The sequence below is a fragment of the Podarcis gaigeae genome, assembly GCF_964106915.1.
Source record: "Podarcis gaigeae genome assembly, chromosome: 5".
Taxonomy (NCBI): Eukaryota; Metazoa; Chordata; class Lepidosauria; order Squamata; family Lacertidae; genus Podarcis; species Podarcis gaigeae.
In genome coordinates this window covers 28,028,454-28,055,754 of record NC_139681.1, presented here as the reverse complement: position 1 = coordinate 28,055,754, position 27,301 = coordinate 28,028,454, and the positions used below count along the sequence as shown (strand labels likewise).

The window sequence follows — 27,301 nt, the reverse complement described above, 5'->3', positions numbered from 1 at the left end:
GCTGGCAACAGGACCCATGGAGGGGAAGGTGGGAAGTCGAGGGATTCAGAGAAATCTCTACATGTGGTTATGTATTTGGTAATGTGATAACTTCTTACTTGTAAAATCAAATAAAATTTATTTCCAAAAAGAAAAAGAAAAAAGATTAAGCTATCAAGGATAGATCCAAGCTTAAACCACAGTAGTTGCCCAAGAGATAAAATTGCTCATCTTAGGTTCAAAAGTTTTAATGCTCCAAAATTCTCAGCAACCAGCTCTAATCACTTGCCAATGCGATGCTTTTGATTGTGCTGGCCCTATACTATGGTCTGGTTTCCACATATATGCACAGATCACATGGTTTCTTCTGAGAACCCATAGATTAATCTGTGAAGTGACTCCACTGGAAAGCAGTGCATTTGAGGCAATTGGAAAGATTCATGGGATCCATTATACACCTAGAGTAAGTCCCACAAACTGATGCAGTGGCTATAAAGTAATGGGCAGGCATGTGTGAATTGGCCCAAAGTAGTGTACAGCCTAGAATGGTAGCCTTGGCTATGTGAAAAATTGCTTAAAAGTTACACAGCACCTTGAAGACTAACACATTTGTTATGGCAACAGCTTTCATGGACCGGAATCCATCTGAGATGTGTAGAATGCTCTCCTAAGAAGCCGCAAGAGTCTTTGTTGCACACCCATACGTACTGGCAAACATATGATAATATTCCATGCAGGTGATGAATTGGACTCTAGTTCACAAAAGTTTATGCCCTAATCATTTGTTAGTCTGTAAGGAGCCCCAATACTTTGTTCTCTTTGCTGACACAGAGTAATACAGTTATCCTTCTGGAAATTGTTAGCCGTAGAGGTGACTGCATTGCGCAAGGCAACGCCCTACCTCTTATCCCAAAATCTATCTCATAGGCTTGTTGTGAGAACAAAATTCCTCTCTGAGGATTGCATTTAGCTAAATCTTACTCAGAGAAGGCCCACTGAAATTAATGGACCGAAGTTAGTTGTGTCCATTAACTTCAGTGGTCTTACTCTGAAGTGGGATACGACCCTGAGATACTTGGGGGGAAAGGGAGAATGCAAATATAACAGATACATTTGTTATCAATAAATGAATGAAATCCTGCATCTACAAGTAGGGCTGGCAAGTAGGCTCCTCCATTAAGATCTATTAAGATCCATTAAGAGGACCAGTCTTTTAAAATAATACCTCCTGGGTAACGGATAGGCAATTTTTCTCGCTTCTTCTCTCTGTTGAACTCAAGAGCAATTGGCAAAATGTGGTGCTGATATAAAGGCAGCAGGAAAGATAGCCCATTTATAAATTAAAAAATGCACATTTGTGGCCAGGTTCCTGGTGAAGTTAGCCAGCCACAGTTCCTGAGAGGTCCGTCTCTCCGGGTCCTGCATTTGACACTGCAAATCTTGCCGTCTGGTTTTGATTCCCTCCCCCCCTTCTCTCAGAGAGTTTTCAGGAAGTCTGGGGGAGGGACAAGGCTGTTTCTTTTTGTTATAATGGGCCCCTTTGTGGAGATGGAACAAGAGGAAAGTTCTGCCCGTCACATAGAGCATCCAGTGTGACTCTCCCCCTTTTGCTACTCCCAGGCACCAAGGTCCCTTTTGGTGCTGGAGGAGAGGAGGAGGAGGCGGGGAAAGAGAGGGAAGCTCAGCTCAGGATGGAACTGCTGGTGCTGCTCAATGCCCTGGCGACTCGGCTGCTTTTTGCCTTGCACTCCCTACTTGGAGTCTGGAGAGTGACCAAAGTTATGGAGGAGCCCAAATACTGGCTGCTGGCATTGCTCAATCTCCCGCTCTGCATAGAAACAGTGCTCACACTCAAGTTTAAGCAAGGCAGAGGCTACAAATGGTAAGCAATTCTCTCCTGGTCTCTCTCTGCCTGCCTCTTTCTTTACATCTGCTTCCTATCAGCATCGTTGAACCGGGCTCTTATTAGAGCTTACAGCCTTTGTCTTTTGCAACCGTTTATCGTCCCCTCCCCCAAACTCCATCCGCAGCCCTCCAGCTTGTCCCATTCTAGTTCAGTAGACTTTCCTTCCTTCCTTCTTTCCTTCCTTTCTCTCTCTCTCTTCTTTTGAACAAGGTTTTTCTGAATCAAACTTTCTCCTGGAAATGCAACGGAAATTCTGCAGCACTTTCTGACAGGTTTAGAAGCCCTTGCTTGTCGTTATTGCTGGTTGGGAAGGCTGAGCAACTAAGGGGACACTGCAGCTATTTGCATTTCACCACAGAGAGCAAGAAGGGTGGCAGATGAGAATGACACAAAGCGTGAGGCTGAGGAGAAGCACCAATGGCTGTGCTGCAGGGGGGTGGGGAGGGGGGCTTGCAAAAGAAGCAACAAGTCCAGCAAAAAAAGAGAGAAAAAGTGTGTGCAGACAGAAGGCTTGAGTTCATTTGAGCAATGGCTTATCAGGTGGCAAGTTTATATGGGGGTCAAAGTTTTAGCAACACAGTGGATTGGGAGAATTCGGTATAAATCAGACTGTGGCTGAAATGATCCTCTCCTCCTGCTATGCCAGATGACTGGTATTGATCCACAGTTCCCATAGGAGTTGATTTCTTCATGTATTATAAGACACTGTGCCCCGTTGCAACAAAGGCAAGTGAGAGCCAACAGGGAAATGTAGAGTCAGCAAAATTAAGAAACGTACGGATTGCCTCCCCAGCAACTCCAGACTTCTTCAACCAAGACACTTCCCTTGCTTTGGAAATTGTGAAGTGATTAATTGAAGAGTCGCCTTAGTGTACAATTTTGCTTGGAGCACTGTGGAGGATCCAGTGCAATTGCACCGAGCAACCTCTGTTCATTTCACAACTCAGAAAATGCAAGGAAGGCGGTCTTTCCCGAGAAGCAATTTTTTGGCAATGCTGCGTAGTCTAGAGAAACAGTTACATGCATTACGACATGTATGGAATGAAACTTGCAGGCAGTTTAATGAGCGAGGGCATGGTTAAAAGAGAAAAAGGCATTAAGATTTGTTAACAAATCTTGGCTCAGCCAAACCACACACCTAAAGCTAGCTTGTGCCAAACTGCTAACAGTGTAGCAGCCTACCTTTGTGACGGCTGGTTCTTCTTTCTCACCATGGTGAAAGGTATGGCATCTTTGCCCTCCTCTAACTTCACTGGATTTTATCTAGCAGGTCATAAGCCACAACAAGCTCCAATCTGACCTAAGGGGGAATCACAATCACCAGTTGCTTTTTTTAAGGAAATACACATACAAATAAGCAAAAGACGGAGAGGGGCCCATTTCACACAAGCTTCCCCATCTTTTGATTTCTCAACAACTAACTATGTGAACTGGCTCATTTAAACATCGCCCTGATTTCATGAGGCAAGCCAATATGAGAATACTACCTTTGGGTAGGGTTGCAAGAGAAATCTGGTTCACATTTAGAGCCAAATGTATCAAATTTCTACTTTCTGAAAGAAGGTGAGAACTGAAACATAGGCATCCTTAAAAAATCACAATTATCTGTATTTTGTGATGCAGCTCTACAGTGTTTCACAAAATGTGCCTATTCGTGGGAAATGTGCATTAACATGTACATATTAATGAACACAATATACAAAAATGCATTGTTATTATTAGAATTCACTTGTAAAAATGTGCATGTTAGTTAAAACAGCCCACAAAATGTTTTTGTTAGTAGAAATTTGCAATATACTACTGAAGAACTTTCGTAAGGATTTCATGCAGAAATATGGAGAACTGAATTTCAGATTGGAAAAAAATGAGAAATGGATAGAACTACAATGGACAGATTCTTCCATCCCTACTTGGAGGTTTTCTTTTTTGACTATGTGATTCCTAGTCCCGTTTGCATTTTTACTAAGCAAAGTTTTTTGTTTTCTCATTCACGCCAAAGGGGAAAACCTAGGGCTTGTGAGCCCATTAAACGGTCCTTTTTCAAGCCACAGTGAAATGTGTACAGAAGTACTTGCCAGTGATGCATATGTCATGTCATCAGCTGATGCTTTGGCCCTCTCACTTCACTCCCCCAAAATGAAAAGAGTTTCCCATTACTTGGGTGTATCTTTGGAAACTAGCCCTGTGTTGGTTTATCAAATCCGCATGACAGACAATTGTTTGTCTGATAGAACATGCAGATCTCTCTGTCCGCTTCTGTTCACCCATGATATGGTCCTGTGATGAATTTAAGCAGAGGTGAGGAGCTGGACTGCTACTTGTGATGAGGCAGTCCCAGCCGTGAAGGCTTCACCTTGGAACTTCATAGGTCTTCTGCAGAACCTTCACAGGATCCAAGGAGGAAACTCCTATGGGGAAGGGGAAGTTTCCGCAGGGTTTTTATTATGCCAAGTTACCATTCCTATGAGCTGGGTATGCATATCGAAGGCACAAATCTCTTTGCTCACAAACGAAAAAGGGAGACTTTCCAGTGCTGTAATTTATGCTCATTAGTGTACAGATTTTCTGCAGTTTAATCTTGAAAATATTCAGGGGTGGCCTTGAGAATCTCGGCCTACCACCCAACTCAGAAAAATCTGGAATGGCACTGCAGGATGATATCAAGGAGCTGCCTGGGCTCCTGGCAATCGTAGGCAGGATTTGGCAAGAAAACATGACTCCCAAACAGAGAAAGAGAGCAGAGTCAAACTTGGGGATAAGGGTACGTGAGCTTCATTACCTACGGACCCCAAAATCTGGGATCCCCTTGAAACTGGTGCCAAAGTTTTGTAATTGTTTTGTAGCAAAAACACCGCTATTTGTAGCACTCCACATGTGTTTTACCTTTACCTTTACCTTTACCATACCATAGACATGCAGGCCAACTGGAGCCCATGAAACTGTCCTTCTTCAAGCCAGTTGGCCTGCATATCTATGGTATGGTAAAAGTAAAGGTAAAGGTAAAGGTAAAGGTAAAGGTAAAGGTAAGGCCAACTGGCCTAGGCCAACAAGAGGCTTGAGGCCCTCACCTCTTCCCTAGTGAGCCCCACCTGGGAAGTTGGTTCTTGACTGCCTTAGCTTCCTAGAGCATAACTCCCACTGCTCCCTCTGCCTCAGAGCCCAACTTGTTCTCGCCTGAAACCAGTGGCTGTCAGTCCTGGCAGACCACAACTACAACGTCCTGAAAAAGAAAGGTTTGAGGAAAACCCTGCTGTCTCTAAGAAACTGGAGAACAAGAGACAGCAGATGGGTGTAACCCCCAATCCAACAGTCTTTCTGAGAATGCCTTTTAAAGAATCTGCCATATAAATGAATGGGTACCATTCACTCATATGGGGAAACAATAACATGCTGCACTTCAGGTACTATTTTGCTAGCAACAAAACCAGCCTGTTACAACTGAAAAGGATGCAGTACCCCTCTTTACTCTGGGTCTTCCCTCTGACATATGGCCCCCCCTTACCTCCGCATGCAGCATCACGACTGACCTTTCACTAATTGCAAATAAAGATATATGCCTTTCTTATTACTTAACATAAAGGCTGGAGAGATGGTGATGAATTAGTTCTTAATGACAGACACTGGGAGGAAAGAATATAGTGCGGCTGGCCAATAATGTTTTCTCAAGATGTCTTCTTTGAAGAGATAGCTTGAGCCAAAGTCAGTTGGCTGAAGACAACTTCATTAGATCAGCATCAGTCCCTGGCCAGCTGGAAGAATTTTTCATACACTGAAATCCTAGTGGGGAAGCCGTCAGCCAGTGCAGAGTGAGTTCCCCGCCACAATTGCTTCTCAGCTTGGACACCTGCTTTATATTGCAGCAATCAGATGGAAACAAGTTGCATGGCTTCCTTATTGAAAGGCTGGAGAGAAAATCCATTCGTAGGAACAATGATATAGTAAGTGATCAAAAAGAAAGAAAGAAAGAAAGAAAGAAAGAAAGAAAGAAAGAAGAAGAGGAGGAGGAGGAGGAGGAGGAGTAGGAGTTTGGATTTGATATCCTGCTTTATCACTACCTGAAGGAGTCTCAAAGCGGCTAACATTCTCCTTTCCTTTCCTCCCCCACAACAAACGCTCTGTGAGGTGAGTGAGGCTGAGAGACTTCAAAGAAGTGTGACTAGCCCAAGGTCACCCAGCAGCTGCATGTGGAGGAGCGGAGACGCGAACCCGGTTCCCCAGATTACGAGTCTACCGCTCTTAACCACCACACCAATTTGGAAGTTTAGAAAAAGAGCAGCAGCCTTGATCATGATAGCAAACATAGTACAGCGGTACCTAGATTTACAACCATAATCCATTCCAGAGGTCTGTTTGTTAACCAAAACAGGTTGTAACCCAAGGCGCGCTTCCACCATTGAGGCCTCCAGAAAAAAATTTGTTCCTTAATATAATAAATAAAAATAATGGGTTGTAATCAAAAAAAATGTTGCAAACCGGGACATGCACTTCCATGTTTGACATGTTTGTAATCCAAAACGTATGCAGACCAAGATGTATGCAAACCAAGGTACCACTGTATTTTATTATTTAAGCTACCTATATACTGCTGAATTACTGTAGTTTCTAAGCAGTTGTAGAGAAGTAGCATAAAGAACTTACAGTGTTGGCAGTTCAGTTTGACTGGGACTTTTCCTTCATGTATGCTAAATTGAAGATATTTTGCACATGCTGATTCAAGGCTATTTATTATGCTTCCAAAATTTGGCTGAAAAGGTTTAGTAAGGGCTGGGGTGGTGGCAGAGGGCATGGACAATGGAGGTATTATACCACAGAGAGCGGGTCTGGCTGACTTGTGGGAGCAAGCGCTAGTTCATTCATTCATAAACTTTTTCTAAAAGACTGCGTACATCCAAACATTCAAATTGCGTGGCTTCCCCAGAGAATCTTGGGAACTGTAATTTACCCATCACAATTTCCAGCACCCTTAACAAACTACAGTTCCCATATGACCGGGGGACAGGACGGGAGGGGAGAGTCGTGTGCTTTAAATGTACAGTCAGTACATAGCCTAAGGCCAGGGCAGCTCATATAGTAAATGTACCGTATTTTTCGCCCTATAAGACACACTTTTTCCCCTCCAAAAATGAAGGGGAAATGTGTGTGCGTCCTATGGGGCGAATGCAGGCTTTCGCTGAAGCCTGGAGAGCGAGAGGCTTCGGTGCGCACAACGTCTCTCGCTCTCCAGGCTCCAGGAAGCTATCCGCAAGCCTTGCACGCCCGGAGGGAGTTCCCCCGGGCGCGCAAGGCTTGCGGGCGGCAGCCTGCAGCGCGGAGCACGGGGCGCCCTTCGGAGGCCGCCCCGTGCTCCGCGCTGGTGTCGGCAAGCCTTGCGCACCCGGGGGATCCCCCCCGTGAGCGCAAGGCTTGCGGGCAGCAGCCGGCAGCACGGAGCACGGGGCACCCTTTGGAGGCCGCCCCGTGCTCCGCGCTGGTGTCGGCAAGCCTTGAGCACCCAGGGGATCTCCCCCCGGGAGCGCAAGGCTTGCGGGCAGCAGCCAGCAGCACGGATCACGGGGCGCCCTTCGGAGGCCGCCCAGTGCTCCGCGCTGGTGTTGGCCAGCCTTGCGCACCCGGGGGATCTCCCCCCAGGAGCGCAAGGCTTGCGGGCGGCAGCCTGCAGCGCGGAGCACGGGGCGCCCTCCGGAGGGCGACCAGTGCTTCGCGCAGGTAGCCGGTAGCACGGAGCACGGGGCGCCCTTTGGAGGCCGCCCCGTGCTCCGCGCTGGTGTCGGCAAGTCTTGCGCACCCGGGGGATCTCCCCCCGGGAGCGCAAGGCTTGCGGGCGGCAGCTGGCAGCGCGGAGCACAGGGCACCCTTCGGAGGCCACCCCGTGCTCCGCGCTGGTGTCGGCAAGTCTTGCGCACCCGGGGGATCTCCCCCCGGGAGCGCAAGGCTTGCGGGTGGCAGCTGGCAGCGCGGAGCACGGGGCGCCCTTCGGAGGACGCCCCGTGCTCCGCGCTGGTGTTGGCAAGCCTTGCGCACCTGGGGGGCGCGTGGCGCGCCCTGAAACAGAGGGTTCCCCATGCTGCGGACTGTAGCCTGCCGCCCGACGCGCGGGGCGCCCTGAAGCAGAGCACCCCTCGCGCCAGGCAGACATGGGCCAGCCCCACAAGCTCGGGGGACAGCGGGGAGGCGCAGCGCCGCCATCCCACTGTTCCCGGACCTGGTTTTGGGGGGGAAAATAAAGGAAAAATTTTTTTCCTTTATTTCCCCCCCCCAAAAAAGTAGGTGCGTCCTATGGGACGGAGCGTCCTATGGGACGAAAAATACGGTAAATCGAACTTGGAAAAGCATTGGGTAAACCATCAGTGCTAAAGATTACATCAGAGCAGTTAAACCCAAAATAAAACCACATCCCAAGAAAAGATTGAACCAGAAGTGCATACCAGAATTATTGTCACAGGTTTCCTGTCATATTTCTGTGTGTCAGATGATCAGTGTGGGTTGCTCTGTGGCAATACCAGTGATCCCTTTCCAATGAAAAAGAAACTCAAGTTGGTTCTGTATTCCTGGAACTCCTCACTGCTCAGAAAAATGGGGGTAAGCAGAGCAATAATGTGTTATTGTTGTTGTTGTTGTTTATGAGCCTCAGAATTGCTGCTGTTGTTGTCTGAAGATGCAGCCCCAGCCACCACTTCAAAAAGTAGGAGAGTATTCGGCATACAAAACCCTCCTGAAAATCAGAGTTTCAACAAATATTTATTGGGGGGGGGGGTAATATCATTGAGTATTGTTCAAAACAGAATCCCCCTGTTTCTTTTTATTCCATATGGTGTGACATAATATTTATCCAACCCATCTCTTCATTGTTTTGACAGAAGAAAATGATAGACTGCGCAATTCTGGCTAAGCTTGGTAAATCCAGTTTTTTTTATTCCTTCCCAGGTTTTCCCCAGCAATATTCATCTACCTGATTAGCATAGTGCCTTCACTGTGGCTTCTGGAGCTTCATTTTGGGAGTCAGGTATTGTTCTTTCCTACCGCATATGATGGTGATGGGTGGGTGTACAGGCGGTGAGCCAAGCTGCTTCAGGCAGCTAAATTTCGGCACCATTAAAGGGTGTGATTTGGATTTTCTACCTGAGGTATTGAAACGTCAGCCCCCAACACAGAACACTTGTATTTATATATTTAAATACCCAACAAATAGCTGCGCTCGGCAAGAGAGGGCGTCATGCAGATACCATCTTACCAGGAAGTCCATTCTGTATGATTTTGGGATCAGGCCTTTACTGTGGTGGCCCCTGTTGTTTCCAATTGCCTCCCATCACATATCAGACTCAGGCCACCTCTGTTGTCGTTTCTGGCATCTCTTGAAGACTTTCCTCATTCAACAAGTCTTGTAGGAAGCAATTAATAAGTGAAGCGAATAATTTATTGATACACCATTAAGAAACCCCATAATAAATCATGGAAATAATTACGCTTGGATTCAGTAATACAGCCAAATAAGACTCAACAATCCTATATGCCATTGATGGGGATCCCATAATCCAGAAGTCAGAGTCTGCATCTGCAGGGCAACAGGTTCCCCACTTACTTCCAGGTCCCATTGATCTGCATAGGGATTACTTTGACTGAGCAGACATCCACAGGATTGCACTGTAAGTGATGCAAAGTAAGAGAAATTGTGCAAACTGGCTCATGTTGCATTTCTTACACAGGCAACAAAAGCCAGCTTTTATTAGCTTTGTTACAGAATCTGGATTACAGAATTTTTCATTTTCCATCTATTATACGCAATCATAGTTATAAGATGGAGCAATACGTGTAGCAAAGGGGAAATTGGAAATATTTCTAATAGCTTGCTAGTTTTATAGGCAGTACATGAGAAGAAACAACTTCAGTCCCTGGTTGCAGGAGTTAACCTCCTGCTGCATGTGGAATTAATTAAGAGGGTTACCAACCCAGAAAGACATCTGTGCATAAGTGTTATGATGTCACTGAAATCACAGTCCGTCTCTTGGTAGTATGTTAGACATCGCTGAGAGATTTTCATGCACTATCACTACTTAGAATCCCATTAAACATTGCAATTTGTGCTCCATTTACATTTCTCCTTTTCTTGCTTTATTACACATGACCGACTACGATTATATTAATGTCATTTTCCTTGCTCATTGCCACGGCTCATTTACACTTGACATTCAGTACTTCAGTAAATCTCAGTATACACAGTTGTGTGGCATTCAGTGATTGGACCAGTACATCAAGGTCACATAAACAGGAAAATTCAAGCACAACCCGACAACTGTGGATTCAGAAATAAGCTCCACCGTTTTGAATGAGGCTTATTCCTAGGCAAGTGTGCACAGAATTGCAGTCTAACACAACAAACCTATGTACACTTACTGGGGAGCAAGCTCTACAGAACTCAGTGGGACTTATGTCCAGGTTGTGTACACACAATGCCTTTAAAACACATTTCAAGCCCATGGCTTCTTCCAAAGAATCCTTACAACAGTAGTTTACTCTTTGCAGAGCTACAATTCCCAGCAGTCTAAAGAAACTACAGATCCCAGGATTCTTTGGAGAAAGTCACATGCTTTAAATGTATGGTGTGTACACAGCCATTCTTCTGTATAAATATCCATCGGGTTATGCTGTAAGTCATGCATGACTGAATGATATATTATAAAGCACTATTTTAGCATATACAGTGGTACCTCGGGTTACATACGCTTCAGGTTACATACGCTTCAGGTTGCAGACTCCGCTAACCCAGAAAAAAGTGCTTCAGGTTAAGAACTTTGCTTCAGGATGAGAACAGAAATCATGCTCCGGTGGTGCGGCAGCAGCAGGAGGCCCCATTAGCTAAAGTGGTGCTTCAGGTTAAGAACAGTTTCAGGTTAAGAACAGACCTCCGGAACGAATTAAGTACTTAACCCGAGGTACCGCCTTATTATATATTACTGTTTGTCCAGAGACCCGAAGAACACAAGTAGAGAGTTGTTCAACTCTGTCCACAGGAGATCTACAGCAGAGGCAGATTTAGGGAAGTGCGGCCTAGGGGGTGCTGCAGGGCATTGCAACTATGATGTAATAAATTGAGCAGAAAGGAAGGCAAAAGGTGGGAGAGGGAGCCACCGACTTTGGGCCTTGCACAGGGAGCTGCTGAAATTTGAAATACCGAAGTCGGTCCCTGTCTACAGTCATATCACAGGCATGGTTCCTTTGAAACCTGTCCCGATGCATTCAACGGCATTTAGTTCCAAATAAATGTGCTTAGAATCGCAGACCTAGCTATATAATATATTTCTTTATGGAATGTTTTCAAGTTCAGCTGGTCTTCTCTTTTGGAAATTGTTCAGGAACCTAACATGATTAAGAAACTTGAGGAATTAAGAAATATGTTAATTCAGCAAACCTGAAGTGCATGCGCTACGAATATGTGATGTAATGAATAGCTGCCTATAGGTTGAACAGAAGAAAACAGCCAGCTATCAAAGGCATCTGAGCAAGCATCTTGTGGTCCAAGGGTGGGGACAGGCCAGATGTGCCCGCAGCTAGATTTCATCCAGCTCTTTGGGTGACCTCCATCGATCAGCTGTTCAGTGGGGAGCGCCAAGGTCCAGCTATCTACTCTTAGATGCATGGTTAATTTACCCAAGCCTGTTCTGAATGAAATTCTGAATTATTGTCCAGTATCTCTTATACTTAATTTTAATTTCCTGTACACCCCTCTGATATGTTATAAAGACATAGGATGCTGCAGATTTTTAAAAAAGTTTTTTACAAACTTGTTTTTTTCTGGAGAAAATGGAAGGTGAAACTTGAGTGGAGGTACTAAGAATTAAACTTATGCCTCTGTTTCCATGGGAAATAGCTTTGTTTGTGTGATTTTATATGGGTATGTGATTGTGTATGAGTCTGTGTGCATCTTAAGGATGTATGATTGTGCATAGGTCTGCTGACCCCTGAAAGTTGTCCCACCATGACAATGCAGTTGTTGACCTGAAAAGAGTTACCCACCACTGTTCTAGACCTTATTGCCCAGCCTTCACGAATGTGTAACCTCCAAGATCCCACTGATCAAAATCAGGATGCTTGTTTTTTGATCCTGAGGTCTAACAGGAGCTAACTGACTCGTGCGAGAGCACAAGCCCAAAAGATGAGCATCTTCTGGTCAGTTGTCATGAGCCAGCTGTCTTATGCCAGAACACTGGACTACAAAATGGAACATTCCAGGATCCAATCAGAAGCTGGGATGGCTTCTTTAATTCCAGGATGTGCTGCTCAATTTAGGACAGTTGAGAGGTATGCAACTGGGCTGCTTTTAGTACATATGGACCACCAGTTATCAAAGTCAATAGAGCAAGCATCTTCTAAGACATCAGGCACCTACTGAGTAACATCTTTGGAAATCAAGGCAAAAATACAGTATTGTAATAGCATGCAATATTGCATGGTTGTTATTCTTGGACACTTTTCATGCTACTTTCCCCTACAAAGCCTTCTGGAAATGTATGCAGTAAAGGGGCCAAAATTGGCCAGAAAATGCTACACCTGTTGGAAAGGAAAAACAGAATTCTGTACAACACATATTAGTGGAAGCTTATATATATATATATCCAGATTCTGAAAGTCTCCAGTGATGCCAAATGTTAGAAACAGGCTAAACAGGGTGTTGGGTATGGCAGTTATAGAAAAATTTACAGCTTATTGATTTCAGAAAAGTTGGAAGAATTGCTGAATCTTTCCAGGGAAAATGGTCTTCATTTGTTTTTGATAAGGGCTTGGTTTTTCATGCATTACTGCAGGTGAGGGGGGAGTTTGGTTTATTGTAAAAATTGTGGTTTGGGATATTTCCATTGTGCATGCAAAGTCCATTTATTGTACGTTTAAAAATTCACCTGTCATATTATTAATAATAAAAAAGAAAAGGCCACGTTTTTATAACCTCATGAATGAATCAAATCGACTGCATAACTGGGAGAGAGCAAGAGAGATGAATAATAAGCATCTCATTTCAATAAAATAAAGCACTTTAAGTTCTCTTCAAGTATGGAAGGCTCTCCCATGTTGGAGTGGGTCTGTGCTGGTGAGGCTGCAGGTTTGAGCTAGCCCCATGCCACACACAACTATTCTTGTACATAGAGGTTTCTCTTCAGATGTTCCCACTCAGCACAGGAACTTCCTGGGGCAGGCTAACTTGGCAGCACAACCTCACTCCTCCTTTCTACGAGAATTCTCCTCCCTGAGTAACATCTGAAGAGGGCCAAACAGTTCAGTATTATCTTGCAGTGCACTTTGTTAACGGGAGCCAGGCTTGCACACCACACTAACCCAAACCATGGTTTAACATCAACATGTGAGTGTGCAGACTCCGAAAGATGAATCTGCAACCTCTTTGGTCCTTTTTTTGCTGCCACGTTGCGCTGAGCAAAGCCATGGTTTTGCAGGCTATCCAAATGGGACTTGTGGGTAAGCTCTCTCCTCAGCAGCAGTTGGCAGGGCTGAGCAGGATGCATGTTAGTAAGGCGAGAGCTTAACCATAACTTCAGTTGACACAGTGAGACAAAAATTGGCTTTGCTCAGTGCATCACAGCAGTCAAAAGGCCAGAGAGGAGCAAAGTGGTTGCAAACGTCTCCCAGAGCCCACATGCTTACACATTCTCTATAAGCTGAGATTCACTTAGGGTGATGTGCAAACCAGGCCATTATGTACACAGCTGCAATAGATATATATCTTCTCACATTGTAAAACATGTTCCAAGAGGTAACTAGCAATTATAGGACTGCTTTGTTTCTGGTAAAGCAATTGCAGTCTTGACTTCATTCCAAGTGTTTCGTTGCATAGCTATGGGAGAACTGCATGGCATTAAATGTGTGTGTATCTGTGCAAGTAAGATGCAGGTTTTTTAAACAGCCAGATTGCATCAATAGGTTTTTAAGAATGCAAATCCGCACCAATGGGGAATTTTCTTCCAAGGCGAACACTAGCTTTAAAGGAGGAATTTTCCTCACGACTGTAACAGGAGATGAATTGCTTAATTTCTTTCTTCATGTTCTGATACTGTTAATTGTCAGTTTTTTCTTTTTTTAAAAAATTTACTTTAAATGCAAAGACACATTTAATGCCATAACTAGTTTGAGGTCCACAATGACTACAACTTATATGTGGCTAAACAAAAGGCAGTTCCAGAGAACCGGAGACTCCTTCCAGCAACACAATTGACACTCGTCTCTGGAGTTTACAAGCAAAGCAAATATAAAGCATGTATTGTAATTCCCTCTTGACAAGAGAATGTGCACTGAAATTGTAGCTTACCTTTGACCCTGTCGTAGCAGAAAATCTCAGTCTGCTGGCAGCAGTTCTAAATATATAAGGAAATAAAAGGGAGATTAAATTAAACGTTGCTTTGTTAAAAAAACTAACAATGGCACATTTTTGAGGATACAAGGAGAGACAGACCTTCATGCCTCAAAATGCCTGTTTTGACTTGAAAACGAAGTCTGAGTGCAGAGAGGGAGAAATCAAATAATCTTTTTCCTGAAGCAAGATCAAAATGTCTACATGGTCAGGTGTACTTTCACAAACCTGTTTGAAGCTGATCAGCAGATGCTGGTCTCAAAGTATTTGAGAATCACAGAATTACATTCATTCAGAGATAGATGATAGATAGATGATAGATGATAGATAGATATAGATGATAGATAGATGAGAGAGAGGGGGGGCAGGCAGGCAGAGAGACAGACAGGCAGATAGGAGAGTACATTTGCTCAGCCCAAGGTGGTATAGCAGGTGTCATGCCTGCCCAATCCTAGTCCATGGCTCCCCTTAAAGCACTGGCTGTTATCAGGGGTACCAATTTGAATAAAATATTGTGTGGTGGGGAGGTAAGCCATGCCCCACATAATCAATCACAAGACATGGCACATGCACACCATTTGAATGGCAATGTCCATCAAATTGGGGAAGGGACCCCTCAAATATTTTATGGGGGTTGGGCTGAAGGGACCTCAGCCCCTGGAGTTGGCTCCTATGTCTGAGAGCATTCACAGTCTTTTAATATACAAAATATGGGGCCCCCTGTGCCCTAACTTCACTCATCCATTGCGTTCAGTTTACAATCTAATCTGTGTTTAGTAAAGTGGTGTGATGTACGCCTATGAGTAGCTGAATGAAATTTCAGGTTTCCAGCTGAAAGCCAATGGATACTTTGGTGAAATAAAACAACTCAGTATGCAGCATTCAGAGAGTTCATAATGCTGTGCATATATTACATCATTAATCTTTACAACCACCTTGTAAATTTGATCAGTATTTATTATCCCGTTATTGCAAATGAGGAGTAGAGACTGAGGCTTGCTTAAGGTTATCCTAAGGAATCTATGGCAGAAGGGAGATCTGAACCGGAAACTTCTTGGTCACAACTTAACAGCCCAAAGTTCTGCACGTTTAATCAGAAGCAAAGGCCTCCAATACTCAATGGGCCTTACTTCTAGAAAAGTGTGCATAGGATTGCAGCCTAGGTCTCTCAGTTTTTGACATCTGCCTTACTTCCAAAATGGGACGCGGGTGGCACATGGGACGCGGGTGGCGCTGTGGGTAAAAGCCTCAGCGCCTAGGGCTTGCCGATCGAAAGATTGGCGGTTCGAATCCCCGCGGCGGGGTGTGCTTCCATTGCTCGGTCCCAGCGCCTGCCAACCTAGCAGTTCGAAAGCACTCCCGGGTGCAAGTAGATAAATAGGGACCGCTTACTGGCGGAAAGGTAAACTGCGTTTCCGTGTGCTGCGCTGGCTCGCCAGATGCAGCTTGTCACACTGGCCACATGACCCGGAAGTGTCTCCAGACAACGCTGGCCCTCGGCCTCTTAAGTGAGATGGGCGCACAACCCTAGAGTCTGTCAAAACTGGCCAGTACAGGCAGGGGTACCTTTACCTTACCTTACTTCCAAAGCATACTGCATGCAAATGTGAAAGGGTAAGAGAGATAATAGGCATACATCTGCTCTTCCTTGGAAGAAATGTGAGAGGAAACTCTAGCTTCAGTAAGGTTAAACTAAAGAAATGGAAATTAAGGCACAAGAAGTCTGAGATAGAATAATGAAATAACTTTATTGTGTTTAAATGAAAATGTACATGATTTGGGTTATAACACATTTGAAATTGGGTAACATGATAAAACGAAGGATACAACAAGTAATGAAATAAGTTAACAAATTGCTGATGTTATGTATTACAGAGAATGCAGGGTTGGGAGGATGTGGGGAAGTCCAGTAGATTTGGAAAAAAGAACAAGAAAATTTGTAACCTTTCTACTTTACTCTTATAATATGTTCTTTATTCTTTTTTCTGTATTTTACAAACTCAATAAAAAATATTATATATAAAAAAAAGAAATGTGAGAGGAACAAAATATTCTGTTGCTTGCAACTCAGTCAAAAATTCCAGAATGAGCTTCTTATTGGCCTGAAATGAGAGATTGTTAGGAAGGTAGGATATAATAATAATAATTTATTATTTCTACCCCACCCATCTGCCTTGGTTTCTCCAGCCACTCTTTAAAAAACCTCATCCAGTTTTCCACTTTAGATGTTTTTAATGGTCTCCTCCAGTTAAATAATGAACAAGTCAATGAGAGTCAAATTCAGTTTTCAACCACATATCCTTTTTTTGGTGCAGAAGGATTGCTGCCCTGCATTCAAATGATTTTCAAGGTTTACCTCCCTTGCCTTTCCTCACAATCTTTATGCCATAAAAAATATTGTTTGTCAGTTGCTGTTCTGAAGATATTCACAGGGGCCCTTCTTACATCATGTGTGTGCCAAATGAGCTCCTTCCTGCCTGTAATCTGAGAAGCCTGGAGGGAGGAGGAGCCTATGCTGTTGCTCCTCCCACCCCAGTGTGGATCATTTCGAAACTGGGACAATGCTGCCATTTGGACTCTTTCCACATGTTCTGGGGTTTCTCATGTTACCTGAACAGTGTAGGAGGGTCCACACATTACAGCAGTGTTAAGCAATATGGGTTATTTTAATTAATGTCTATATACAGAATTAGAGACTGATTTATCTCCTGAATTGAATTTTTATTGCAGGCTTGCCATAATGAATCGGATATGCGGCCATTCACTCCAAAATATGAACCCGCTTATCAAAGCAAGGCCATAGATGGTCCCATAATAGGAACGGTAAGCAGGGTCTCATGAAATGACAGCATCTACTTAATTCTTGAAATGTTGGTCTCTGAACTATCTTGAATTCTACTACTGCAAACTGTGTTGTATTATCAGTTGTGAGATACCTACTTTTAAAAGAGTGTCCTTAAGTTGTGCAATGACGCTGTGGCAGATAATGTCACACAAATGCAATATCTCAAGGGTTTAGTATTACAAGAATGAGCCAAACCTCCCCTTGACGTCACATGCTCATCCTCTGGTACATCCCTAAAGAGACCATGCTTCCACTTCTTTTTAGATTAATCACAGTTTATAGTGATTCAACTATGGTTAATCTTAACTTCGGTTAGTGAAAACAACAAGCCAGCTTCATAAACAATGGTTTGAAGTACTGTATGCTTGTTTCCACTAATTATTGTCCAGATGTTTTGGGACTACAATTCCCATCATCCCTGACCACTGGTCCTGTTAGCTAGGGATGATGGGAGTTGTAGTCCCAAAACATTTGGAGGGCTAAGTTTGGCCATGCCTGGTCTAGGGTTTTCCCCCTTCAACATTTGTGGCAATAACAATACAGCTTCCTCTCATTATTAATCCATTTCTATGTTTAGCAAATTACTTCCTTGGCATTATCAAGGCACTATCTATAATATGTATTATAAAATGGAATAAAGTGTGTATCAAAGTTGGCTAGGCTGGGTCTTATATCTGTCCTTATATCCCTCTTTAGCCAAGATGATTGTAATTAGAAATGCTGTTGGCTTCTTTGCCCCCCCTTCCCCCAGCATGAAGAAGTAAATTCTTTACTTTGTGGCGAGGTGAAAGCAATCAAATATCTCTTTCCATTCAAGCCATATCACGCCAAAAGCATTTGGTCCAGAAAACTGGGTCATTTCAAGGATCTGTGAACCACAAACCTCTGGCACCAAGTCAAGAAGTGCTGCCAGGATGCATATCCCTTTATAGCCCTCAAATGTCCACAAATGCAGTGAATGAGCCAAAAGCGGCTAGGAGCAGATTCTGCCCCTGCACACTAAAAAGCATGTTTCCTATGGGTATCTTCCTTTGTGTATCTTCCTATCTGGGAGCAGCCACTGAATTGGAAGCGGCTGCCAAGAACACATAACACCGGTCTTGAAAGACCTACATTGGCTCCCAGTACATTTCCGAGCACAATTCAAAGTGTTGGTGCTGACCTTTAAAGCCCTAAAGGGCCTCGGTCCAGTATACCTCCATCGTTCTGCCCGGACACTGAGATCCAGCGCCGAGGGCCTTCTGGTGGTTCCCTCACTGCGAGAAGCCAAGTTACAGAGAACCAGGCAGAGGGCCTTCTCAGTAGTGTCACCCGCCCTGTGGAACGCCCTCCCACCAGATGTCAAAGAGAACAACAACTACCAGACTTTTAGAAGACATCTGAAGGCAGCCCTGTTTAGGGAAGCTTTTAATGTTTAACAGATTATTGTATTTTAATATTTTGTTGGAAGCTGCCCAGAGTGGCTGGGGAAACCCAGCCAGATGGGCAGGGTCTAAATTATAATAATTATAATAATAATTATTATAATAATTATTATTATTTAGGCAGAGCTCCACACGATCAGGAACCCTGAAAAAGCAGGATTAGGAATATAGGAAGCTGCTTTGTACTAAGGCAGGTCACTGGTCCTTGGGAAGATAGGAGCTGTAGTCCTAAAATTTCTGGAGGGCTACTCTTAGTGATGAAGCAAATGTCAAGTTCTATTCCTGGGATTTCAGCATCACTGAGAAAGACCCCCAAACTGAGACCTTAAGCAGCCATTCTTGGTCAGAGGAGATGATACGGGGTAGCTGGGCCTATGGACTCAGTACAAGGTACCTTCGTGCACTGTCAGACTTCATGCAACTGTCAAAAGCCAATCCATCTTACATTCAGATTATCATGAGGCCAGGGTGACATGAACTGACCTCATCTTCCACACCTACCATGCACTGAACAGTCATGTGAATTGGCCTCTAGTGGCAGAACACCGCCAAGCTTCCTTTGGGTAGCTTTTGCTGAATGTTCAGATGAGTCCAACATATTGGGTTTTTTTAGAAGTGCTGAAAACCATCTGTCCTGCTTCAGGTATAGGGATGAGGAAGAAATCTGATCCAGTTCACATTTAAAGGCAAACCTACCTAATTGGCACAATATTGGAAATGAAACACAGCCGTCCTTCAAAATTTGCACTTCATCGAATTTGGCAAGTTCCTGAGCCAAGTAATTTGTACATACTCCCCAAGGAGCCCAGGGTGGCAAAAAGACTCACAATTTACAAACAGAAATATTCTAAATGAGTTAAAACTTTCTAAAAGCAATTATGGTTGAAAACATTCTTAAAGCAGTTACAACCAAAAACCTTGTTCCATCCAGTGATATCAGGGTTATGCATCTAAATGCATCTATTAATAAAAATAGCATATTAAAGGCATCATTAGTTGGGGAAATTTCTTTACAAAAATGTATATTTTAGGCAAAATTGCATACAAAGTATGTATTCACACTAAAATACTGGTATTTGGGGGGGAGGATTTAAAATGTGGAGATGTAGAGAACTGTAATTAAGATTGGACTAATGAGAAATGGAGAGAGACAGGAATTGACCGAATCACGCACCCCTACTCCTATATCTGTTCATATTTCCCACAGTTCCTATGTTGATTCTTGTTTTTATGGCTCTTTGCAACAGGCCATAGAATTTGTCAACACAATCTCCGCTGTGTGTGAGTCAGTTTGGATGCTTGGTCTCCACCAGACCTTTTTACTGCTGCTTATCATTGGGAGATGGCTTCTTCCCATTGGGGGTGAAATCACCCGGGACCAGTTGTCGCAGCTCCTTCTTATGTTTGTGGGTACTGCAGCAGACATACTTGAATTCACAAGTGAGACCATGGAAATTGAGAACGTGAGGTAGGTAATTTGCTAGAACACCAATTATTTTAGAGGCCTTGGTCGTGTCAGTCCCTGAAGAACTTCACCTGAAAAATCTGGATGTTCTTCAGATAAATAGGAAGATGCAATTTTTGTCCAGGTAGGATTGTGAATTTAAGAACTGCAGTGATCTGTATCACTTTGCAAATGAAAGACATCCAGCTAAACAGCAATAAAAGAAAGTTAGGCATTTCTGAGTTCTACTGAACAGCAATGCTACAAAAGCTAATCTCAACTGATTTCTTCCTTTGCTTTCAATGGGATTTAGCTGTAGCTAATTTATTGCGGTATGAGATTTCAGAGGCAATACCAACATTACTGGGATGTGGTTGGCACTGTGGGTTAAACCACAGAGCCTAGGACTTGCTGATCAGAAGGTCGGCGGTTCGAATCCCCGCGACGGGGTGAGCTCCCATTGCTCGGTCCCTGCTCCTGCCCACCTAGCAGTTCAAAAGCATGCCAAGTGCAAGTAGATAAATAGGTACTGCTCCAACGGGAAGGTAAACGGCATTTCTGTGCACTGCTCTGGTTCGCCAGAAGCAGCTTAGTTATGCTGGCCACATGACCTGGAAGCTGTACACTGGCTCCCTCGGCCAGTAAAGCAAGATGAGTGCCGCAACCCCAGAGTTGGCCACGACTGGACCTAATTGTCAGGGGTCCCTTTACCTTTTTACCTACATTACTAGGTGCATGGAGTGATAACAGAGAGTGTATTTCTCTATCTCTCTGCCCGTTTACCTATGTTAGACTAATGCAACATCTGCATTACATAGAGAGTTAGTCATTAGCTTCTGATCAGTACCTGCAGACAGCAGAAGTGGGAATGGGGGAATATTGTAGCACACAACAATGACATCTGCAAAGGGTAACGGAACAAACTTGCTTCCTGTTGATTAAATATGAAAGGCTCTTAGACACGGCGTTTTTCTGCCTTGTTCAGCAGTACTGCTTCTAAGCAAAATGTCTCATTCCAGAATTGCTGAATTACAATGGTTTACAGCATTCCGGATTCAGCAAATATCTGAAATTATGCAAATGAAAACGTTCACATGTGAATGCTGTCAATCCCAGAGAAATGTTACAAAGATAAGGAATCTCAGGGGTGCACCCGTCATAGACAGTGAATGTTGATAGCCACCTATTGTCAGCACTCACTCATGGATTTCCCAAAGCAGGGATCAATTTTTAGGCATACACAAAACATATTTGGGTTTGGCAATATTTGCATGCAGTAATTCTCCTGATTTTGAACATTCACTGTAACATGCATAATAGTACTTCCAAGCAGTAATCAGCTGCTACATCATTGCCTAATGCGTAGGCTGGCTCAAGGACACATTCAAGACAAGGAGAGTTTGGGGTACTAGTTAGAAACATTATTTCACAGTTGGGTATTTGATACTATGTATTTGAAACTGCTGCTAGTATCTAAGATAGCTACAGAACTAATTTAATTGCTGTTATATCCTAGTTTCATTTGTTCTTTGATTGTTGTCTCTATTGTCCTTTTGGTTTTGCACTTTATTGCATTTTTGTTGCTTGATAAAAGGGGAGGGGTGCAAATATTTTAATAAATTGCAACAGACACTACATGTGCCTCTAGGACTGAGATGCCCCAGTGTGAGGGAAAATGCAAAACAGAGCAGCTCCCAAGAGCTTGCTGATAGCTCAATCCTATGCAAGTTATTCAGAAGCAATCCCTGTTTAATTCAATGAAACTTACTTCTGAGCAGACATGCATAGGAGTCTGCTATAAGAGACCATTAGGGGAATTATACCTTTGTTCAGGAATCCCAGGCCCTGACCTATATAGAACATGCTTTGTTCCCTGCACATATCACTGACTGCCTTATCACCACCTCACAGGCTCCCCATATCTAATTAGTTTCTGAGCTATATTTTCACTTTGCACTAGGCAGGAGGATACAGGCCAGAAGCTGGATGCTGCCCATGGGATATTATTTGGTCATTCCTCATCTTGAGGTTCTGAGCATAAGTGTCTGGGAGACATTACTGTAACCATGCTAGAATGCCATAAAATTCACAAACTCTTGGGCTGCAGTTTTGCTAATGGGTCCTGCCAACACACACGGAAGCTTGGATTTTTTTTTTTAAAAAAAACCCTTAATTGGATGTCTTGTTTTCAGGCTGGATTGTTTTATAGTATGTTTTGGTTAATAACTGGGAAAATTAGTCTTTGGTCTTGTAAAATATCCTTAACATTATTTCTATACCTGGAATGGATTCCATGAATTTTCTCACTATTGAGGGGTCCTAAGAAGTTCCCAGGGACGCAGGTGGCGCTGTGGGTTAAAGCCTCAGCGCCTAGGACTTGCCGATCGAAAGGTTGGCGGTTCGAATCCCTGTGGCGGGGTGCGCTCCCGCTGCTCGGTCCCAGCGCCTGCCAACCTAGCAGTTCGAAAGCACCTCCGGGTGCAAGTAGATAAATAGGGACCGCTTACCAGCGGGAAGGTAAACGGCGTTTCCGTGTGCGGCTCTGGCTCGCCAGAGCAGCGATGTCACGCTGGCCACGTGACCCGGAAGTGTCTCCGGACAGCGCTGGCCCCTGGCCTCTTGAGTGAGATGGGCGCACAACCCCAGAGTCTGTCAAGACTGGCCCGTACGGGCAGGGGTACCTTTACCTTTACCTTAAGAAGTTCCCAGCCCCATGAGCTGGACTTGGTTGCATTTTAATATGATGGCATTCCATATGCTTTGGAGGGATTGCTTTTTAAATGTATGTCATTCATTTTTGTTCATTTTAGGACCAACCGCGCTGTCGTGTATGCAATCCTAGCCGTATGGACTTGGAGCATGCTGCAGTTCCCCCTGGATCTTGCGGGTGAGGGACAGTAACAAATTCCAAGGATTTAACTCATGAGTTTAAGGAGGCGGTTATCCTACATGCCACCAAATAAAGAAAAAACCCTCTCCATTGAAACCCTGATTGCAAGGACTAACGTCCCCCACCAGAAGCTTATGCCACTCTGAATTCCTTAAAAGTAACATAAGCCAATGGGAACAACTGCCTTCTTGTCTTGTGAAAAGTTCTGGGTTGCTGACATCTGTCAAAAGCCCTTTACAAGAAGCAATCACTTAGCTGAGATGGCAAAGTTCACATGTGGCACTAAAGTGGATTTCTGCAGATCCCAGAAGTAGTCTCTACACTGGCATTTACATGTGAAATGTAACATGGGAGTGAAAGCATACCAGCAGTTCTACACTGTAGATAGCAAATCACAGAAGCTGCCACACCTGAGATCATAAACTGCTGGCTCATGTAATCTCACTTCTGTGAATGAAAGCTTTGGATGCAGGAGAAATTCAGTTCTGTTCTCATTTAAAGGTGAACCAACCTAATTCACACTTCCAAAACAATACACTAGTTGAAACTCTGCCACCCTTAAAAATTCACACTTCTCTGAATTTTCCAATAAGCTCTCCAGTGTTGAAAAGTAATACTAATATATTAGTGAAAACAAAACACAAAAAACATTTTATTAGGTAACCTAGTTTTGCAAAAATGTGTATATTAAGCAAAATTGCATACAAGTTGAGTCAGAAAATTTGCATGAAAATGCCGGTGAACGATCATGAGGACTTCATATGATGGTTCACTTGATGTTACTGTCATAATAACAATGGTCTTCCTTGTTTGTAGTGCAACATGTTGGCTGCGGTCGCCCAGGCTCCTCAAAGAGGGTCTTCAGTTTGCTTCTTTGCAGATACAGTGCAGACCTATGGAACATTGGCATCAGCTTGTTCATTCAAGATGGCCCTTTCCTTGTGGTGCGCTTGATACTGATGGGCTATTTCCAAGTCATTAACCAGATGCTGGTGTTTTTCACAGCTAAGAATATCTTAATTGTGATGCTACAACTATACCGTCTAATAGTGTTATCATTAGACTTCCACGCCTCCCTTCGGAATCAGCCAAACAGCCGGAAAGGAGGAGTTGGCTGTTGCCCATGTGAGCCCAACACTATCAGCCTTCCACCCAACAACTGTGATACCGATGAAAGGGAGCGTCCTTCAGTTGCTCTGGAGGATTCTTCATCAGTCACCGTTGACGGCCTGTGAGCTCAGCTCTCCTTTTCATGATGTTCAGTCATTTCCTCCCTTGGCTACATAGAAAGGGGACTGGCATATCAGAGGCAGTCTGATATATTTCCTGTCCGCTTCAAGATGAATATTTGATTCTAGGAAGCAAGAGGAAGTGTTGGAGCAGCAAACTTGCTTGAATGGAAATGTTGCAATCCTACTGATTTAAGTAGGCAGGCACTAAATCCACAGTATATTTATTTAATGGGATTTAAATAGAGGTAGTTTTTCAGAACTTAAAAAAATGTGATGCATTGGAGTACTTCGCTATTGACTCTTAAAGACACTGAGCTATCAGAATATTTGCCTATAGTATGGTAGAGAAACTATTTACCTCTCTGGGGAACCACTTCAACTGTGACAACGGCATGCAAGTGTTTATGAATGAAATAACACATCCCTTCCGTTCATCTGATGTAAGAACATTATACAGTCAATGAATGCAAGAACTGTTTTAGTATTATGCCTCTCTTGACTAGATCGATGATAATGGTGGCGTTTACCCCAATGTGAAAAGAGCATGCAGTTCTTTCTTTCAGATACAGCCAAGCAAGACATTTCCCCCAAAATCTTGCTCAGCATTTCATCAACATTATGCCTGGTTTAACCCCACAGCAAATTCACTTCCTTGAAGGATTTTATAGCAGTTGTTTTATACAAAGGTACCGGTATTTGTCCTTTTCACAATATCAGGTCATTTTAGGAGACCACCAATCTGTGATAGCTTTTACCTTCTCAATGTGGTTCCAACTGCTGGGGAATCAATAAGAGTCAATTATTTTTTTATGGACAGTCTGCATGAAAACTGATGATGGAAATGCCAGATGTTAAAGTTATCTAGTGCATATCTGGTTCTCTGTGAGCATTGTGTGAATTTCCCTCAGGATCTGGTCAACAAATGAAATTGTGAAAAGTTGTCTTCACATATCCTCAGACTGTGAAAAGAAATGCTGAATTAGCAAATGGATTATATGAATGAAGTGGGGTGGAATATTCAGTACTGTAATCACTGTTGTAAAGGTTGCATGCTTACATATTTTTACTTTTTGACAAATGTTTGCAAAGAAAAAAATAAATAAATGTCCAGATAACACAGACATTTCCCCCTGCTCAAGGTACTCCCAAATCCACATTTGTCTAGATATTGTGAAGTGGGGGAGGGGGGCTTGCAAAGGGTCATCAGCTGATAGAAGAGAGTGGTGTTTCGCTTCACCCATTCTGGGTTATTGTTTTTTGCAAAGCCCCTTCCACAGCTGAGTTTGCTTCTGGTTTGGTGCCACAGGTTCCCCATCTCTGCTATACAGGATGGTTGTAAAAAATGAAATTTTGTGCTGAGTCATGCTAGGCTTATTTGAGTGAGATTCTGGAATTGCTTCCTTCCAGTCAGCCGCCTCAGAGGGAAGGTAGCTCTGTGGTGTATCTGGAATTATTAACAACAGCAATTTTGAGGGTTGCATTTCCTCCAGTCACTGGATAATGCTATCCCACTTGGCTTGAAGTGACTTCTTTACCTAGTACACGACCTAAAATTATATCTCCAGCTTTGCTCATATAAAAACGGCAGTGTTTGTCATTACTTCTGCTCTTTACCTAACAAGGAACCTGTGTTTTTCACTTAAGGAAAGGCTGGAGACAGAGTAGCTGCTGGATTTTTACATTTACAAAAATGGGGGGGGGGGGGAATCAGCCACTGAGTGCTTCTTGGAGCCTAAAAGTAAATCCTTTGTGGTTTAAAAGCAGACCAGCTTCCATGTTAAGTTAGAAAAATAAAGAACAACGCTATTGCAAAGGTTTCCTGAGATGATTGTTTAAAACAATTTGAACATTCAAATAGAAAAGGTGTATTAAAACACGTTTATCCTGATTTTCACCATGTTGGTATCAGTGGCTTACAACAATAAAGTAGACAATATGCAAAATTTAAAACATAAATTAAACCCCCATAATTTAAAACCTCAAGACTTTTTAACTTTTTTTAAAAAAGTGAAACATCTGAGAAGCATTCAGGGTGCAATGGCCTCTTGAAATAAATAAGTTTTGATCAGCTGTTTGAAACTCTGTAGGCACTAAGTATATACAATGCAGGTATGCTGCTAAGATTCCTACATGCACAGGAAAAAACCATGCTGCTGTTTCTTCCCAGTCATGAAGACAATGGTCATGAGATGGTTAATGCTTGGGCATTCTCATTTTCAATATACTTTGGAGCCAAGGGGAACCTGGGGGACTTTAAAGGGCTAGCATGCAATGAACACAATGAAGTGGCTGCTTCTGATATTTTATCCTCTGGCTCAAAAAAGACAGAGCTCTTAAGCCTTTAATTTTTTTGACTATGGTATAATGTCTGCTTTTTAGCTCTTTTTTGTTTGTTAAGAATTCCATAGAGCTAGTATGCAGAAGAGATTTGGCAATAATTTTTAACACTTTCCCATAGATCTTTTGCAAATAAAGCACAGATACTTCTGTTTACTACCCTACAAACCACATTATTAGCCCATTTCATAGACAGGTCCACACAATAAGTAGCACATGGCCAGAACTGTACTTGGGGCATTCTAGTGCAAATATAAAATAATTGCCTTTAAGTCGATGTTTTTGTTTAAACACAGGACAAATTTGGACTGTAAATTTGCTCTACAGAAATGAATGTGGAAAGATTTCATGTTCATCAAATACTGAGGACTCAAGAGAAACTGCATAAAATGGTCTGGAATGCAAAAAATGAACTCTGGGACCTGGGGCTAACTGGCCTAGGCCAGCTGGTAAGGTAAAGGTACCCCTGACCATTGCGGCCGACTCTGGGGTTGTGAGCTCATCTCGCTCTATAGGCCGAGGGAGCCGGCATTTGTCCACAGACAGCTTCCCGGTCATGTGGCCAGCAGGACTAAGTCACTTCTGGCGAACCAGAGCAGTGCACGGAAACGCCGTTTACCTTCCCTCCGGAGAAGTATCTATTTATCTACTTGCAGTTTGATGTGCTTTCTAACTGCTAGGTTGGCAGGAGCAGTTCGAAAGCAATGGGAGCTCACCCCGTTGCGGGGATTTGAACCACTGCCTTCTGATTGGCAAGCCCTAGGCTCTGTGGTTTAGACCACAGCGCCACCCGTGTCCCTTAGGCCAACTGGTAGGACATCCCTATTTTCATCGGAGAAATGTTGGAGGGTATGGAATTATGTGACCCCCAAGCCAAGAAGTTAAGTAACTA

At 43.5% G+C, this 27,301-nt stretch overlaps 1 protein-coding gene and 1 long non-coding RNA gene across 2 annotated transcripts; one reads left to right on the top strand and one right to left on the bottom strand.

Annotated features, from left to right (window-relative positions):
* Nucleotides 1-1,503: 1,503 nt before the first annotated feature.
* Nucleotides 1,504-25,193, top strand: TMEM26 (transmembrane protein 26). Its single transcript, XM_083738584.1, has 6 exons — nt 1,504-1,861; nt 8,810-8,888; nt 16,968-17,060; nt 19,754-19,974; nt 22,761-22,837; nt 23,657-25,193. The coding sequence occupies exons 1-6, from the start codon at nt 1,671-1,673 to the stop codon at nt 24,073-24,075; spliced, it is 1,080 nt and encodes a 359-aa protein (XP_083594710.1). The 5' UTR covers nt 1,504-1,670; the 3' UTR covers nt 24,076-25,193.
* Nucleotides 14,898-16,342, bottom strand: LOC310844465. The gene is made up of 3 exons (XR_014564149.1): nt 16,283-16,342; nt 15,815-15,907; nt 14,898-15,423 (listed from the first exon to the last, which is right to left on the bottom strand). It is a non-coding gene; the product is annotated as an uncharacterized lncRNA (long non-coding RNA).
* Nucleotides 25,194-27,301: the final 2,108 nt, after the last annotated feature.